At 37.5% G+C, this 19400-nt stretch overlaps 1 protein-coding gene across 1 annotated transcript; it reads right to left on the reverse strand.

Moving 5' to 3' along the window:
* Positions 1-228: 228 nt before the first annotated feature.
* On the reverse strand, positions 229-19196 carry LOC114290751 (phosphatidylinositol 3,4,5-trisphosphate 3-phosphatase and protein-tyrosine-phosphatase PTEN2A). The gene is made up of 13 exons (XM_028234709.2): positions 18742-19196; positions 16246-16688; positions 11590-11691; positions 11441-11497; positions 11005-11070; positions 3278-3454; positions 3061-3147; positions 2917-2981; positions 2768-2844; positions 1789-1835; positions 1525-1655; positions 1089-1158; positions 229-876 (listed from the first exon to the last, which is right to left on the reverse strand). Exons 2-13 carry the CDS (start codon positions 16663-16665, stop codon positions 388-390), a joined length of 1788 nt encoding a protein of 595 aa, XP_028090510.2. The 5' UTR covers positions 16666-16688; positions 18742-19196; the 3' UTR covers positions 229-387.
* Between the last annotated feature and the right edge of the window lie 204 nt (positions 19197-19400).

Consider the following 19400-nt stretch of genomic DNA (forward strand, 5'->3'; position numbering starts at 1 on the left):
TTGCATCATTTTCCTACTTAACAAATTTAGAATTTTTTTTTTTCCTTTTCATTTCTTTCACTTTATACCATTTTCATCTTAACCGAGCCTAACAGAATAGTACAAGTAGCAGAAGCCTCTGAGTTTTCACTACAGAACTTTCAGAACAAATTTTTAATACAGTGAAATAGTTGGGTGCAGGGTCAAACTGTTATGATCTATGCTAACTTGCAAAGGAGAGAGTCAATGTGACCAAAAAATATAAACGAATTCAATAGATTCAATGAAAATACTGTCCCACCTAAAGCAGAAAGAATAAAGAAACAAAAGTGAAAAATTGTTTCCAAATGGTTCAACTACAAGAGTTTGGAACACAAATGTACTCACTAGATGAATCTCAATGGTACTTCACTCGCTTTCAAAATCTTCATCATCTCCAAAAGTAAAAACAGAAGCATCAGCTGCAATTGCCTTGATGTCGTCACTCATCCTTCCTGACTCCAATCTCCCAGCCCCATCAATTTTCGCTTCATTGGACGCATTACTCTGCCTGGACTCCTTGCTGAGTGACAGAGCCATCATTTGATGATCCACTCTTGGGCCAGATTCAAGATGTGCAGGAGGTCCAGCTCCAGAGTCTGCTCGAGCTTGACTACTCTTTGAAGACACGGTTTCCTCTCCATCACTGTCAGAGAATACATCATCATCATTGTCTTGGTTTTCAGAAACATTACTTTGATCGGAAGTAGTGGCCACTTTGTCACTTGACAAAGGAGAATTTCCCACTCTTCTGTCAGATCCCTTGCTCGGCTGTTCAGCTTTTTTCTTTATTGGAATAGAACCGTCGTAGTCTATCATCACGATTTCAAGCTGGAATCCCGGGGAAGGAATTTTCCTCTGCAAAACACAGTCAGTGAACCTCGGATCTGAGTGAATAAAAGCTAAAAAGCAAGTGACGAGAGGGAGAAAAGATCTACTGTTAATACGTCTACTTCTCTCACATTTAAACGATACATATAAAGAAGAAAAAACTTCACAGATATACTGTGGAAAATATCATAATGGATCATAAACTAAAAGTGTCACAACATGAAGGGTGCACTATTTACCTTGTCAAACCCATCAAGATCCAAATCGTATATCACAATTCTGTTTTCCATCATTGTTGTATTCAACCAACTGAAAAAAAAAAAAAATTAAGAAGAAAAAATGAATGAATGAAATGTAAAATTGACAAGCTATTCATGGAAATAACATATGCAAAAAGGATTAAAGCCTCAAGCATTCCTAGTAGAAATTGAGGCCTTGGAAGGAACCTAATGGTTTGCATATCAATTTCTCCTGACAAAGAGAGTGATATTCATAGTGACACTTGAAATGACTAGGGAAAATCTGCATACTCATTCATTGGTGGACAAAGTTGATAAATGAACCTAAAGATTTATCTTTCCTTGGCATTCTAGGCATATCTGGATCGAAATTATATGCTATTTACGGTTAAGAATGCAAGTAACGGAAACAAAAGAAGAAAGAAGGTCTAGAGACCAGTAGAAATCTCCTTGGCGGTCATGAAAATGGAGCTTGAAATCCCCACTCAACTCTGTCAGACCAGGTTCCCCCGGTAGAGCAAAGACCACAATCCCTTTTTTTGGTGCACGGATCCAAAAATCTTCCGGCTGCAAAAATTAAACATATGTATAAGTTGGGACACATGAACAAACAAAATAATACATTACAACAAAGATATTAACAAATCAATCCAAATATTCACTCACTATGAAAAAAAAATGGAATTGAAAGAATATTTACCATTAGATCCTTCGTTTTTGGATGTTTTTTCGTTGAGAATAGAATTCCTGTGTAGTAGTGAAAATGTGCATGTATGAGATAGCCACATAGAAGAAGAAGAAGAAGAAGAAGAAGAAGAAGTGAAACAGTAAAAATGGCATATTGTGAATAGCCTTTTCAACAGTGACATCAGAGATCAAATTTCTTAAGTAGACTTTTAGTTTATTTTTAGTTTCTTTTCAATAAAAATCCAAAAAGAGAAACAAACAAACACATCAAAACTAGAATGACAACTAAACTCAGATTTTAAGCCAATGAAACTCTTATTTCAAAGATAAATCTCATCTCACCTTCAGGCTTAACAACAATAAATCATGCATTCACAAGACAACTTTGAAAAAGTGACGTATAAAATAAGCATGGCAAAGTGTAGGTACATAAAACGGTCCAGGCTTCAAAAAGTTCCCAATAAATAGTCAAACTCAGCCATTCAGGACTTAGCCAACAAAAAAGTGCATTAGTTTCAAAGCTGTCTCTAATTCATTAGCCTAAAATATCTCTCCCTAAATCCCAGTGTGGACTCTAAGTTGAATAAAAAATAATTCCAGTTCCTTATTTATTTATTAAATAAATAATAAATAACTGGACTCGCTGTTGAGTTTTGAATCTTAACTAGCTTCTTCTTCGTTTCCATATGTTGATCTACCATGTCACCCCCTAAGCTTGAACATAACTACGTACAAATCAAGTGCTTAGGGAAAGACGAGAGCAAAAAACAGTAGTAAAAAGCTCTTGAAAACAAATATATAAACAACAATTGCAGAATAAATTATGACAACTTGTTGGCTTGTAGCCAAAGCAACACAAAGGCACCCAAAGTGAAATTTGCCAACTGATAACGGACCTAAAAAATAAATGTAAGACTAGTTATTTCTTTAGATTCAAATGTCATTGGCACTTGGGAAGAAAAGAATGAGTAGGAAGGGATGTCATGGATTACTGTTATGATCAGTTATAGTGATGGAAGGCCTAATCCAGTATGGGCAGTTGACGAGCCGAAATCCCCTAAGCATGCACCTACAAAGAGTAACTTTAGTACTTCTCAAAGATCAAAATGACATATTTAGGGAAAGATTATTAGAAGAGTACCTACGTCCAGGTTGATTTACACCATTGAAGTATGTTAAAAGGCGCTCAAAGTACTTTACATATCTCTGGAAAAATAAAAAAATATGAGAAGTAATTAAAGAAATGTAATGTAATTACAAGATTCAATCAAAGTAGTTGACTAACAATTTGGCTTGGAAGAATTAGACCCTTTCCATCTAGGCATCGTTTCTGGTTATAGTACTCAATGCACTCCTCAGCTGTTGGGAAGAACTGTAGAAGGAAGCAAAACAGGGTAATAACAATGTTATAAAAATGGTGACACATAGAACCACTACGAATAACAATTTTCCATCTAAACACAAAGAACAGCATCTTCATGCTTCTGACTTGTAAATCTCACCTTAAGAAAGAGGAGGAGGCTAGAGATCATTAATCCTGTCCTTGCCATACCGGCTTTACAATGAACAACTACAACATTCAGAATGTCCTCCTTTAGCCATGTGTAAGCACTTTGACAAAACAGAGTTATGAGTTCAATCGGGGGGCAATTATGGTCATCAAATGGGAAAGATGCAACCTGGAAAACAAACAGGCAAATAAAACAGGGAAGAAGTTATAAAATCAATTTCCTCCTGTTTTGTCAAAAAAAAGGGGGGGCTGTTTGCTTCGCTTAGCAGCAACACAAGGACACTCCTAAATTTGTCTTTTAGTTTGGAATACCTTATGTTCTTTGTTTTTAAGCACCAATATGAGGATCTAGTTTCCAATAATACGGAAAAATCTTCAATTTCATAACCATATATCCATATAATAAGGGAAGAGGGTTTTTGAATTTATCCTAGAGACAATTGTCCTATTAGGACATTTTAACGGTCATGATTCATTTATGCTTCAAAATGGACGGTAGAGATGAAAACCTTCTCACTCACTCTCCCTAAACTTCCCGCCCAAGAGCCACAAACTTTGCAACCACCCATCCTCATTTGTCGCACCTCACTTTTTCAAATTTCAAATTTCAAAACACACCCATCCACTCCCTACAGAAGAGAGACCCACGCTCATCAAACTCTCTCCTCTTTCATCTCTGCCCAAATCCTCCCTCTTTCATACACTCTTCTCTCTCTCCCTCTCCTCTCACGACGACACCGCCACTCACCGTCTACCGACCACCTCTCCTCGCCTCTTGCTGTCATTGCTTCTCTCAACCACCGACCACTGACTCTCTTCTCTCGCCCTCCTGTTTCGCCTCTCTCCCCTTGTGACGACATCGCAACCATTTAGAGGTAAACAACAACTTACAAATTTGCAATCCGTGATATTTTTATGGGTTTCTCTCCTCTTGGATTTGGGTTACAGTATTTTTGGTTCTTACTTGAGTTTGGTGATGGGTTTGATATGTTCTTTTTGGGAAATGGGTTTCTGAATTTTAGTGTTTCTTTTTGAATTATTTTTCATATGGGTTATGAAATTGAGGGTTATAGGGAGTGTAAGAAATAATGTATAGAGAAAGAGAGAGAATAAATTGTATGTATTATTATTGATTGATATATTGATGTTTATTACAATGATTCATGATTCCTATATATAGAAGAGGGTGAGTGTGTAGTAGGTAAGAAGTAGGTGAAGTGGAGGTGGTAGTGGTGTAGTGGGTTAGGTTTAGTGGAGTAGGTGAGGTGGTAGTGGTGTAGTGGGTTAGGTTTAGTGGAGTAGGTTTAAGTGGGTGTAGTGGGTTAGGTTTAGTGGAGTAGGTTTAAGTGGGTGAAGTAGGTGATAAATTTTAACAGCCCCCCGCAAACTCAAGGGGGATAGGAACTAGCCAACTTGAGTTTGGAGAGAGTTACAAAACAAGAAAATACATAAAAATAAAAGAGGATAGGTGACACTGTATGGTCGTGTCAGACCATTGGTGAAGACACTGGATGGTAGTGTCATAACGTTGTAGAGGACACTGTATGGTGGTGTCATAATGGTGTAGAGGACACTAGATGGCGGTGTCAGACCGCTGTAGAAGACAGTTTATGGGGTCATGTCGGACCGTTGTAGAAGACAGTTTATGGGGTCATGTCGGACCGTTGTAGCAGACAATGTGGTGACAGTTGTTGTGACAGTTTACGGAGTCTTGCTGGACCCTTGTAGAAACTAACCGGAATCAATGTCGGGACAGTTTACAGAGTCTTGTCGGACCCTTGTAGAAACTAACCGGAATCTATGTCGGGACAGTTTACAGAGTCTTGTCGGACCCTTGTAGAAACTAACCGGAATCAATGTCGGGACAGTTTACAGAGTCTTGTCGGACCCTTGTAGAAACTAACCGGAATCTATGTCGGGACAGTTTACAGAGTCTTGTCGGACCCATAAAAAGTCGCACCCTCAAAAGGTGTGCCCAATTTTTCAAAAAAGGCGTGCCATCAAAAGGCGTGCCCAATCCATGAAAAGACGTGCTATCAAAAGTTGCGCCCTCAAAAGGCGCGCCCACTTCATCAAAAGTCGTGCCCGACAGAAAGCGTCGAGCCATCAAAAGGTGAGCCGGAGACGCGGCGAGGCACGTGAGCGACAGAGCGGCGTGTCGGCCGCGTCGTCAGTGTCAATATAAACCAATGCGGAGGCGGAGGAAACCAAACCAGACTGAAACCTCTGAACTTGTCATTCTGAAACAATCTGTAAATACTCTGTATCCAACCCTTCTCGGAAACACTCAGCAACCCAAAAAACATGGCCTCTTCTTCCCGTTCAGCTACCCAGAACATGGCCTCATCTTCCCGTGGTCTGCTCACTCTCTTTCCCGACCTCAACGAGTCAACAGGAGAGATAACAGGTGCGGTGGCCCGTGAACCTCAACCAAACACCTCTGGTTTTGCTCCGTTGAACTTTCCGATGCGGTCGGTGGAGCAAAAAATGGCGGTGCAGTCGGATGTGGAGGCCAATCAGTATACCTTGAAGTCATGTGTGGAAACCATGACTGCGGTTACAAATTTGTCGAACCGGCTGCAGAGTAGGACAAATGAATTGCAGCAGTTAAACGCCCAACTGGCTCTGCTCCAACGCATGTATAAGGATGCGCGAGCAGAGATAAGTGTGCTAAAGGCGGAAAACAAGGAGCTGAAGCGGAAGGCCAATTTTATGTTCCGATTTGGAGGGCCGCCATATGCTGCAGTGGAGGAGCAGGGAGTAGTGATCATGCCCAGTGGAGTGGGAAACACGGAGGCAACACCGGCAAGGGCCGCCTAAGACGGTGGCAAGAAGAAAAGACCGGCAGAATAGGCGAGAAGAAAAATCCCACTGTTCCGATTTGTGTTGGTTGTGTTTTGTTTTGTTTTGTGTTTTTTTTTATTTTTATTTATTTTTATTTTTTATTTTTTATTTTTTTTATGGTGTAAAATGCTGATCGGGGTTGATCCTCGGCATGAAGAAATGACAAGTTTGTAAAATGTTGTTGTTGTTTTTTTTTTTTTTTTTTTTTTTTTTTTTTTTTTTTTTTTTTTGGAGTGTTTTGTTGAAAAAATAAAAATAAAATGAAAGAAAACAAGGGAGAAAGAAAATAGATAAAAAATATTTATAGATGGATTATATGAAAAACATCAGTGCGATTGTTTCAAAATAAAGTGGGGTATTTAAAAAAGAGGAAAAGTGACTTGGAAAAAATAAATAAAAATAAGTGATTTTTGAAATCAAATGGAGGAGAGAGAGGGACAAACCCATGTGATAAAGTGGAGAGAGAGTCGGTGAGTGGGGTGCAAAAGGTGAAGGAGAAATGATGGATTGAAAATGGTTTGGGTCAAAAGTGGACACTGTTAGTGGGGAACATGAGTGCATTGATTATTTGATATAATAATAATAATAATAAAAATAAAAAGTTAGAACAGTTGGAGAGAATGAGTGGAGTATGGTAAGGGTTTCATCCAAAGCCAAAATTCCTGCAGCGAATCACTTCGCAAATCCTAGCATGAGCTTTTTCTCTTTCCAGGCTTATTCATGAATTTCCTGGTGATTTCAAGAGCCTCTGGTGGCATTGTGGCAGAGAACACCCCAACCTGGATTTTGGGTGGCAGCAACTGGAAAATATCATAGATCTGATTTTTAAAAACCTCGTGACAGCATTTCATCAGCTTCATCCAAGACAAACATTTTGATGTAAACAGGGCGAAGTGATTGTCTCCGCAACATGTCAAACACACGACCAGGAGTACCAACAACAACATGAACCCCACTGGAGAGAATGCGCTGATCTTCGCGCACACTAGTCCCTCCAACACAAGCATGAACCTTCACACTTTGCTGGGCAAGTTCAAGAGTGGGTGGAAGAACCAAAGCTTGGCACTCAACCAAGCTATAATCTAGCTGCTGCAGAATTCCAGAGCAGAATGTTGCAGTGTTTCCAGTTCCAGACTGTCTCGTCATATGAGGTGAAGAATTCTTCTCCATCAGCCTCACACATGACTACAGTTGCACAAATCTTTGTTGATTTTATCAGCGGAATAGGTTGAGGTCCGGCGGGCGGCTAAGGTGAGGTTGCCGCCCGCCAGGGAAGCGAAAATACTAGGTTTTAAACCAGGTCTGATACCATGTAAGAAATAATGTATAGAGAAAGAGAGAGAATAAATTGTATGTATTATTATTGATTGATATATTGATGTTTATTACAATGATTCATGATTCCTATATATAGAAGAGGGTGAGTGTGTAGTAGGTAAGAAGTAGGTGAAGTGGAGGTGGTAGTGGTGTAGTGGGTTAGGTTTAGTGGAGTAGGTGAGGTGGTAGTGGTGTAGTGGGTTAGGTTTAGTGGAGTAGGTTTAAGTGGGTGTAGTGGGTTAGGTTTAGTGGAGTAGGTTTAAGTGGGTGAAGTAGGTGATAAATTTTAACAGGGAGGAACATTGATTATTATGTATGTTTGATGAGTTTTGTGGTGTGAAAGATTGAATCTTGGGGTTAGAAATGAGCACCCAAAAGCCGGCTATGACAGTTCGGGACCTGGCTGAGAAAGCCAAGAAGCGGATTGTTTATCTGATCATATGCATGGTTGGGTTGTCTTATCTCATGTCCTGTAAGTTTTGGGTTTTTTTGTTTCACTGAATTTTGTTGCAGATTCATCATAATTTTTATTGATTAATGGTGAAAATTCATCTTTTTTAATTGGTTCAATTGGGTTATTTATTCTAGATTTTAAATTTGATTGTTGTGTTCATTTGGTTGATGGTAATTTATTCATCATGTCTGTTTTGAAATGTTGTCTTATCTCATGTCTTGTAAGTTCTGGATTTTTTTGTTTCACTGAATTTTATTGCAGATTCATCATACTTTTTATTGATTAATGGTGAAGATTCATCTTTTTTAATTGGTTCAATTGGGTTATTTATTATGGATTTTGAATTTGATTGTTGTGTTCATTTGGTTGATGGTAATTTATTCATCATGTTTGTTTTGAAATGTTACAGTACTAGATGTGTTTGAAATGTTTGAAATTCTAGATGGGTTTTGTCTGCTAGAGAATTAAGGAAATGTTTGAAATTCTAGATGCGTTTCTGGTGAAGTGTTTGACTTGAGTTGTTATTGCTATTGATTTCTACATCTTTGGTGAATGTGGGTTTTGTTATTGACTTGAGTTTTGTTTACTAGATGGGTTTTGTTATTGCTATTGCTATTGCTATAGACTTGAGTTTGGTTAAGGTTTTGTCTACAATTGATCTCTACATCTTAGAATTTCTATTGATTTCTATTTCTACATCTGGGATAGATAGCATTGAAAATTTTACATCACCCTCATACATATGTACGTATGTACATGCATTCATCTACACATACAAATATAAGAATATGGTGGAGAGAGAGAGAGAGAGAGAGAGAGAGAGAGAGAGAGAGAGATTTTATATGTAAAGTGGGTTTTTGAATTGGGTTGGTTTGTATGGTAAGAGCAGTTGAGCGTATTTGAAGTTCATAAACTTTTGATTAATCAAAGAAGAGTACTTACTTGATAATCAGATTTTATGAACCCAAAGATTTCTGAACATTTTAGATGGATCTTTCCCTAATTAGTGGTTAATTATACCCATTATGACATGGATGAGTTTTGTAAATTGGTGCTAATATTTAGGGTTGTTTGACTTAGTTGTTATTGCTATTGATTTCTACATCTTTGGTGAAGGTGGGTTTTGTTATTGACTTGAGTTTTGTTTACTAGATGGTTTTACAGTACTAGATGGGTTTTGTTTACTAGATGGGTTTTGTTATTGCTATTGCTATTGACATTGACATGAATTTGGGGAAGGTTTTGTCTGCTATAGATAGCATTGAAAATTTTACATCACCCTCATACATATGTACATACGGTTACCTCCCCTCTCTCTCTCAAGCCAATATCTGTAGAAAGGAATCTCTATCTCTATCCAACAACAATGAAGGTATATTAACTCTGTTTATAATTCTTAGTTTAAAAAAAAAGACCCATGCCTATGCCCATTATATTTAATTTAATTTTTCAAGAAAAGGGTTTTTCCCCATATTTATCCAAACAATTGTGCTCTAAGTTGTGGTCAATTGTTTATTTTTTTGCCTAACAATTTATTTTTTTGGTATTTATTTGTTTGCTATTATTTGAATAACCATGTATTTACTTGATGTGAATTTGTTTTCATCATCAGTTGATAAAGAAAAGCTCCCAAGGAAGATTTTGAAGCTCAATCCTACTACCTATGAGTCTCAGAAGTACCTCTCTTCTCTCATTTTGGAATTCCCTGTTTCTTTGTTTTTTTTTTTTTTCCCCTGGTTTATTTTCACTCACATACACCAACACAAAAACAAACTTTTGATAATTTTGTGGTCAGTTGATTTTTCTTTCAATTTATTTTTTCGTTTACCTTTTAATGTAAATTCCATGCTATTTATTGATTGTTTTGCTCATTATTCTTTTTTTGTTTGTTTTTTGTTTTGTTGTGTTTTTTTTTTTTTTTTTTTTTTAATGTTCAGGTCATAGAGGAGTAACATCCATAAAGTAAGCACACTGTATCATATGTTTCATTATCTTTATCTACCATATGTTATTTAATACTTTGTTTTTTGTTTCTTTTTTTTCTTTTTTTTTTCTTTTTTTTTTACACTGTGTAATGAGTACATCTAACCATAAAGGGGTGGAGGAATTCTGTTTCTCCCATGTTTATGCTTCCATTCACCTAGCTATGTTTACTGGGTCCATGAGAATATCTTTGTTAAAATTTTGTTAGATAGTGGATAATGACATATGTAGGGTTATTATTTTTGTTACTAATTCTTTGTTATTTGGTTATTTTTCGGTTAAGGGATTTTACGAATTCCTTTTTTGTTTTTTTCCTCAAGGTTGGTGTTGATGGTACTTGAGGTCTACAAATGGCACTATTTTGTGGTTTGGTTTACTCATCTAAATTTGATCGTTTTATTTTTAGTTTAATAGTGATTACTAAAAATTTATGTTTGTTTCATCCGAGATGGTCCTAGAACAATTTGTGATCAATGTAACTTTTGATTTGATTCTTTGTTGTATTTTCACAGGTTATCTTGAACCAATCAAAAGTTTCATGTAGTGGTCTTTCTATGGTTTTTTGATATACTATTTAGGGCTATGTTTGTTTGGGTATGCTACATAATTTCTCTTAAAAATTTTACGAAAAATCATCTAGCCTTTGTTGGTTGATTGATTGATCCTAAATATTTTTGGTTGTTTGATCACAATTTTGAGACACTTTTCATAAAATATTTTTATGGTCGTTAACATTTTTGCAACACATAGATTGTAATATAAGAATTTTATTAGATAGTGCCTTCAGGCACGGGCAATTTCTAATATATATATATATATATATAAAAGAAGGGAATCAAACACTTCTTATGGAATTGGAAAACTTGATACAAATACTTCAAAAAGAAATTTAATGTGCACTGTACAAGATAACAAGCTGCAACATAATCAGATCAGTATTCAAGACAATTCAGAACTTGGTCTGATTAGGAGCAATGAGACCAGCTTACTGATAATGAATAAAAAAAATGAAGCAACTACGCATTGTTATTCACCACTATTGCTATTTATTTAGTTAAGGTTACAATTAGTTTTGAATACAGTGAAAATGCTCAAAAGATAAATGACGGTGAAAATCGTACCTTCCCTTCAAATAATGAAGCATCGTACAATCTCTCCGAACAAAGATTGTATACTTTGTATTTTCCCTGCATATAAAAGGTTAATTGTAGATATCAGGAATTCCGAGTAAATAACAAATGATATATGCAGTGAAAACGAGCCCACAAACATCAAAAAGCGCATTCATTCGAATGGCATTATCCACTGAAGATAGAAAGGTGTATTGACCATGACATCATGTAGCAGCAGGCTGAGGAAGTAGAAAGCTCAAAAATACCAAATGCAATAAAACCACAGATCCATCCAAGAAATTCAGGACCATATCCATAACAATATTATAAACTTGAAAAACACCCTTGGTCACAAACAGCCCTTCTATAATTGTCACAAGAATCCTAACCCAAAGTCAAATAATGTCAAAACGTACTACTTTTGAATTCAAAATTAGATGTTTACCTTATGATGAGTTTCAAAAAACTTGATCACTTCTTCCATGTGATTGCGATAGAAACCCTGCATCAAATTTCTAAGATAGTATTAATATAAATTTATATACTTGTCAATAATCAGATTAAATCTGACATGAGCCATATTGTTTCGTTTACCTCAACAAATCCAAAAAATCCAGAGCTCATATCACCAGCAGGAAATCCCATAGCAATTATATTCTCAGTTATATAAGTCATATCTAGATCAAATCCTCCTTCCTGAAAACCAGGGCATTATCAAGTTGGATCTCATCAGTGACATCTTAATTGAAAAGGAGTTATATTAAGCAAAGAAGTAATATAGACCATTGAGAAAATGCATGAAATGATTAACTTTAATATTATAATGCTATTTGATTACACAAAAGTGACGGAACACCATTAAAAAAACAAAGAACTTAAAATCTTCAGAATTGAAAATTTTGAAGTATGCCATATAATTTGTGGATAGAATCAATCTGTGACATCTTAATACCCAAAAATGTAATGTATCTGTAGAAATTTAATGTATAAAGAGAAAAAGAGAATTGTATTATTGATTGATGTTTGTAATTGTTGAATTATTGAATGTTACAATGATTCCTATATATAGAAGAGTAGGTGGTAGTAGGTGGTAGATGGAGTAGGTAAAGTGGAGGTGGTAGGTGGAGTAGGTGAAGTGGAGGTGGTAGTGGTGTAGTGGGTTTAGTGGAGTAGGTGAGGTGGTAGTGGTGTAGTGGGTTAGGTTTAGTGGGTGAAGTAGGTGATAGGTTTTAACAGCCCCCCGCAAACTCAAGAGGGATAAGAACTAACCAACTTGAGTTTGGAGAGAGTAACAAAACAAGAAAATACATAAAAAATAAAAGAGGATAGGAGACACTGTTTAATGTATAAAGAGAAAAAGAGAATTGTATTATTGATTGATGTTTGTAATTGTTGAATTATTGAATGTTACAATGATTCCTATATATAGAAGAGTAGGTGGTAGTAGGTGGTAGATGGAGTAGGTAAAGTGGAGGTGGTAGGTGGAGTAGGTGAAGTGGAGGTGGTAGTGGTGTAGTGGGTTTAGTGGAGTAGGTGAGGTGGTAGTGGTGTAGTGGGTTAGGTTTAGTGGGTGAAGTAGGTGATAGGTTTTAACAGCCCCCCGCAAACTCAAGAGGGATAAGAACTAACCAACTTGAGTTTGGAGAGAGTAACAAAACAAGAAAATACATAAAAAATAAAAGAGGATAGGAGACACTGTATGGTCGTGTCAGACCGTTGTAGAAGACCGATGTAGAAGACCGATGTAGAAGACACTGGCTCGTGTCGGACCGATGTAGAAGACAGTTTATGGGGTCATGTCGGACCGTTGTAGAAGACAGTTTACGGAGTCTTGCTGGACCCTTGTAGAAACTAACCGGAATCAATGTCGGGACAGTTTACAGAGTCTTGTCGGACCCATAAAGGAGCTAACCGGAATCAATGTAGGGACAGTTTACAGAGTCTTGTCAGACCCATGAAGGAGCTAACCGGAATCAATGTCGGGACAGTTTACAGAGTCTTATCGGACCCATGAAGGAGCTAACCGGAATCAATGTCGGGACAGTTTACAGAGTCTTGTCGGACCCTTAAAAAGTCGCACCCTCAAAAGGTGTGCCCAATTTTTCAAAAAGGCGTGCCATCAAAAGGCGTGCCCAATCCATAAAAAAACGTGCCATCAAAATGCGTGCCCAATCCATAAAAAGACGTGCCATCAAAAGTTGCGCCCTCAAAAGGCGCGCCCACTTCATCAAAAGTCGTGCCCGACAGAAAGCGTCGAGCCATCAAAAGGTGAGCCGGAGACGCGGCGAGGCACGTGAGCGACAGAGTGGCGTGTCGGCCGCATCGTCAGTGTCGATATAAACCAATGCGGAGGCTGTGCTTGAGGCAGAAGCAAAGAAAAAAAACCTGGGAAAAAACTTCTGAAAAACTCTTCATTTTCTGAGAGAGATATTCGTTTTTCTGAGAGATTGCCTCTAAGAGCTGCAAATCTTGAAACACTCCCCTTCCGAACATTATCAGTTTGAAAGTGCTATTTCGCTGAAACACTCAGCAACCCAAAAAACATGGCCTCTTCTTCCCGTTCAGCTACCCAGAATATGGCCTCTTCATCCCGTGGTCTACTCACTCTCTTTCCCGACCTCAACGAGTCAACAAGAGAGATAACTGGTGCGGAGGCCCGTGAACCTCAACCAAACACCTCTGGTTTTGCTCCGTTGAACTTTCCGATGCGGTCGGTGGAGCAAAGAATGGCAGTGCAGTCGGATGTGGAGGCCAATCAGTATACATTGAAGTCATGTGTGGAAACCATGACTGCGGTTACAAATTTGTCGAACCGGCTGCAGAGTAGGACAAATGAGGTGCAGCAGTTAAACGCCCAACTGGCTCTGCTCCAACGCATGTATAAGGATGCGCGAGCAGAGTTAAGTGCGCTAAAGGCGGAAAATAAGGAGCTGAAGCGGAAGGCCACCGTGATGTTCCGATTTGGAGATCCGCCATATGCTGCAGTGGAGGAGCAGAGAGGAGGCAACTTGCTTGGTGGTCTAGGAAGCACGGAGGCAACACCGTCAAGGGCCGTCCAGTACGGAGGCAAGAAAAAGAGACCAGCGGCAGAGTAGAGAAGAAAAAAAAAATCCCGCCGGTGGATGTGGTTGTTTTGTTTGTTTGGTTGTTTTTTTTTTTTTTTTTTTTTTTTTGTGTGTAAAAGTGTGATCGGGGTTGTTCCCTGAGATAAATAAAATATGATTGGTTGTGCAAATTTGTAAATGGTTTGCAATGGTGTTTGGTATTTTTTTTTTTTTTTTGTTTTAATAAGAATAATAATAATAATAAAAAATAGGTATCATGGAGTGGGCGGTGATAAAAATATGATTTAGAAAAAAAGAGGAAGGTGGTGGAATGATGGGTCAAAAAGTAGAATAAAAGAAGAAAAAAAAAAAGGTGCACATGAGTTGGTATGTCAAAAAGTAGAATAAAAACAAAAGTGCACATGGGTTGGAAAGTAACATGACCTCGTCAATTATTTGTCCATAACTAGTTCCTTTCTCCTTAAACCAGTATGGGATTTTTCTCTTGGTAAATATGATGTTATCATCGGGGAGACCCGACAAAGCAAATGTCTCTGTAACATAGAACAAGAACCTGGGAATGCCGAGGCGAGCACCAAGGTCGGCAGTCCAGGGATGGAACATGTCGCTGACGATGCAATCAGGGCGGCGTCGTTTGAAATGATCGCCGATGACCTGCGATTTTGGACGCCGATCACGAGGTTGAGATTTTCCGGCGAGGAAAAGAAGCAGAAGCTTCCGAGATCGCAGGATTTGCCTCTGATGGTGACAACGTAGGCGAATCGGACGGCGATGATGAGAACACCGAAGACAAAGAGTCGAACCAGAATGTTCCTCAGTAAGCTTGGCTTAGACTCCATAGCTCTCTGTATATACTAAATCTAGAGAGAGGGAGAGAGAGCCGTGGGTCTCCTTGGTTTGATGCCAGGAGAGTGTAAAAGAAATTGAGAGAGAGATGTGGAATTTGTGGCAGCGGAGTGAAGGAATGTGTGGAGGTCCGGCGGGCGGCCAAGGCGAGGCTGCCGCCCGCCGGTGAAGCAGAATTACTAGCTTCTTAACCTTGCTCTGATACCATGTAGAAATTTAATGTATAAAGAGAAAAAGAGAATTGTATTATTGATTGATGTTTGTAATTGTTGAATTATTGAATGTTACAATGATTCCTATATATAGAAGAGTAGGTGGTAGTAGGTGGTAGATGGAGTAGGTAAAGTGGAGGTGGTAGGTGGAGTAGGTGAAGTGGAGGTGGTAGTGGTGTAGTGGGTTTAGTGGAGTAGGTGAGGTGGTAGTGGTGTAGTGGGTTAGGTTTAGTGGGTGAAGTAGGTGATAGGTTTTAACAGTATCAAGCCAGCAACAATGAAAGATCGCATCTATTTCTAAGCATATTAAATAGCCATCATGTCAAAAATATTGGCTTGTTGTAAAGCTAATATCTTTAAAATGCTTGTAAAGCTTTGCTTACTAAGGTCAAAATCTTAGCTTACTGTTGCTTAAAGATAACAAACTGTACTGTAGCTTAAGATGAGTAAATGCTACATTTACTTTATTTCTGTATTGAGAATTTTTGAAGTGTTGTCCAGTCTTGAGGTCAATTTAAACAAGAGTTCCATTGTAAGGATTAATTTTGCCCAAGATAGATCGTGTAGGCTTGCAGGGCTGTTGGGGTAATTCCATATTTACCTATCAAGTATCTAGCCAACCAAGATGATGGAATGCAGGATGCTAGAGTTGTTTCATCACTTGAAAGGGTAATTTATTTTGACAGTCATATGCTGGCAAAGCAGGATTATTACTGACAATGACACGAGAAATTACTTCATTAGAAACAATTTCAAAAAATATAATAGTTCTTTTGGGTTAAAGGATCACATATTTCTTTTTATAACATTTCAGTTGGAAGTAGTTTTTCAATCAACTAATTTGTTTATAGATCAAAACAAGGTAAAGCCGACAGTAAGATCCAAGACAAGTTCCCATCATTATATATACATATATACACAAATAAAGATACAATTACCATGTGAATAACACAAAATATTAAGCATGGATTACAGACAACTATTCGAACAAGGTGACTGGTGATGAATACCTGAACAGTTCATGGGCACACATGAAACAGGAAGAGTAATTTTATTAATAAAAAATCTTAACTGAAGTTCAGAAAAAATATTTTATAATCTCAGCATTAGTGTCATTAGTAAGCTACCTGATATCTCCTTTTGTTTTGAGAGACAATATGGCGTGCCTTAACTTGGACCGCTTTCACTGCACTAAGAGAGGAGTCAACAAAACCTTTCGTCAATGATTCTAGAACACTTGATTGTGCAGTTGTTGAGGTGCCTTCAGCTCCCTCACTTTTCCCAGAAGCTTTTGCAGGCAAATGCAATCCCATGCTACCGGCGAGACGAGCAAAGGTAGACTTCGCAGCATTTCCAGTCTGTGAATCCCCTTGCCCTGGCTGTGGAAGTTTAATATTTTTGGCCCAAGATGAAATGCCAGAAGTAGATAGCCTAGAAGATGAGCCATCTGCAGAACTATCTTTCCCAGAGACGGCTGGAGCAGAAGCTTTATCACCAGAGGCTTTACCAGGATGCAGAGATGATGAATCAGCAATTTCTGAATTCATTCTTCTAACAAAACATATGTGGTCTGAAAATTGGTCCAAATATGAGGCCCAATTAAACAGCAGGAAAACAGATCACTGTGCTCAAGTAGGAACTAGAAGTCCACTTGAAGTATAAATTAAAACTAAACATAGAAGAACTACACATGTTACACCTGGTTCAGTAAAAATAAGAACTACATGTTTCATGTAGAAGATTATTTATGAGATCTGCATTGATCGCCATTACATAGAATGCAAGTTTAGTGGTTGATATTATTGCATGCCCCAAGTAACAAAATTATAGGTCGCCTTTTCTCAACAGTCCAAGCAGGAGTTCTACATAGAACAGCACATTTTGAATCAACAATAAAATAAAAGCACAATCATAATGCAAACAAAGCAGATACAAGGTCTTTAAACCCAATATAATAAAGCAAATGTATTCAATAACATTTTATTTAACATCATTTTTCGTGTGTTGGTGATGCAGAGTGAGTATCTAAGAATCACATACTTCTACGAAGGTGCCTTGTCCGAGACACTCCAACATTAAGGCCATGTTTGTTTGGACGGACTGGATTAACATTCCCATGACTAATAGTCCTAGGACTACAAATTTGTTGGATTATGTATCCTATCTTAACTAATAGTCAAGTTTAAAATAATTAATCCGTACTTCAATTGTTTAACCAAACATTGGATTAATAATTTTATTGGACTATTAGTCCAATCCCAAGCTCATGTCCACCTAAAGAAACATGGCCTAACAGTATGTAGACATCCAAACATGTCCTATTATTTTTAAATTTTTGTAGAACCGGACATGTTTTGGACACTTGGGGGCCATATGTGTTCACCACTTGAGTGCACATAAACCACATTGCAAGTTTGAAGAAAATATCTTGCAAAGTTGTGATTTACTTATTAAATAAAAACAATGTGAATTTATACCAATTAATCCCTCCTTATTTGTACTTTTAAATTTAAGAATTCTAAAGCCCAAACCTTCCAATCATACTTCTTTTTTAATATGTAGAATATGGAAAATGATTTCTTACTATTTTGATATAATAGGATGTAAATGTATTTGTAATGTTAAAAATTGAAAAAAACAATAGTTATTTTATGACTTTTCCCTTCCCTTCGCAAATCCCTCCTCAAATCTATGATCCAAACACAATCGTTAAAAAAAATATTATTATTGCTGTGTTGTGTCATCATCTTGACTTTTTTAAAAGTTTCCATTTCAACGTGTACATATCATGTCGTTTTTGTGTCTCGTGTCATGCGCCATAAAATTGATTGCACATCCTTTGAAAAGAATCCAACTACATGCTAGCTTAATGATGTGTTTGGTTGGAGGATTTGGGGAGGGATTTGGAAAGAGAAAGGGAAAAAGTATGTGAAACTATGTGAAATTTAGACATATTTTACCCTCATTTCACCTACCTTTTCCATTTCCCTTTCCAAATCCCTCTTCAAATCCCCTAACCAAACACAGCATAAATATGTTCAGTTACGTGATTTAATCATGTGCTATTGACAATGCTACACCTTGTGTTAACTTCAGTTTCATATTTTCGTTAGTACATTTAAAAGGGCATGCATTGGTCTATTGCTCCTATATCTCCAACTTGTTCTTTTTCTTTAAATACCATGTCTTAAATTGCCACAGTTCATGAATAATAATAACAACATTCCAAAATCCATTAACACCGAAAGAAAGAAATAAATAATGTACAGCCTTGTAGGCGCTGAGTATTCTGAATCAATATCTTCAGTGGACGTTGTTTTTTCCACAATGCACACCATAGCCTGACAAAAAAGACCTAATTTGTTTGACAATAAACAATACACTTACAATGTCAATGCATTTGAGAAATGCTGAGTTATGCATTTGGAATTAGATACAATTACGATAACGAGTGTTCTTGCAAATGTAAATGGCGGTGAGATCTAGCACAATCGCATGAATTTAAAGATCAAATCAATCAAAAATTGCATTGCGAATTGAAAAAAAAAAATATATATATATATATATATAGAGAGAGAGAGAGAGAGAAAGAGAGAGAGAGAGAGCGATGGCAGATCACTTACGAGGATTGAAGAAAACCTCCGTTTAGCTCGTCCTGGATCAAAGAAATCGAGATTGAGAAGCGTTCGAGAGAGAGAATGAGACTGGAGAGTTTCGAGGTGATCTGATTGAAGCAAAGCTAGGGTTCTCTGATGAATGCGAGTGAATTCGGGGGCTAATTGTGATGAAACATTTGGCAGTTTGTCTGCATTTACAGCTTTTGAGTTAGGAATTGTTGTTGCAAATTGGCAATGCCTGCCTCTGTTTGTGTTTTGGGTGCAGCGGCTGAGAGTTTTTCCGTGATTACTGGTCACTGGGGTCCACACTTTTCATATGACAATAACCAACCATCCAAACCAATTTCTTTCTGATGAGAGGCCCTTGCAGGGTGTTATTAGACTTTTGTCTTTGTGTAAAAACTTATTGGAAAATGTTTGGACTCTCACAAGGGAGGAGGGCTTTCAATCTTTACTGATGTATTAATTACTGGTCTGCTTAATTTTTTTTAAGAGATTATGCCTGTGTTTGGCAAGTGGGTTTACAGGTTTTTTTGGTTATTTTAGTCACAAAAAACAAAATATGTTATTTTAATCATAACAAACAAAACACCACATTCAACCCATAATCATTACATTCTTCTCTCACAAAAAAACTCAAAAAAGCCAAAAAGCCCTTCCCAAAC

The sequence above is a fragment of the Camellia sinensis genome, chromosome 1 (genome assembly GCF_055761805.1).
Source record: "Camellia sinensis isolate YWXY chromosome 1, ASM5576180v1, whole genome shotgun sequence".
Lineage (NCBI taxonomy): Eukaryota > Viridiplantae > Streptophyta > Magnoliopsida > Ericales > Theaceae > Camellia > Camellia sinensis.

Bases quoted from the DNA above. Each gene is read 5' to 3' on its own strand.
- LOC114290751 (XM_028234709.2), bottom strand. From the start codon at position 16,665: ATGAATTCAGAAATTGCTGATTCATCATCTCTGCATCCTGGTAAAGCC. The intron at 2,845-2,916 runs GTACTCTTCTAA...TACTCTTTGTAG, and splicing joins GTAAATCAACCTGGACGTAG to GTGCATGCTTAGGGGATTTC. The intron at 1,159-1,524 runs GTCTCTAGACCT...TTTTTTTTTCAG, and splicing joins CGCCAAGGAGATTTCTACTG to TTGGTTGAATACAACAATGA.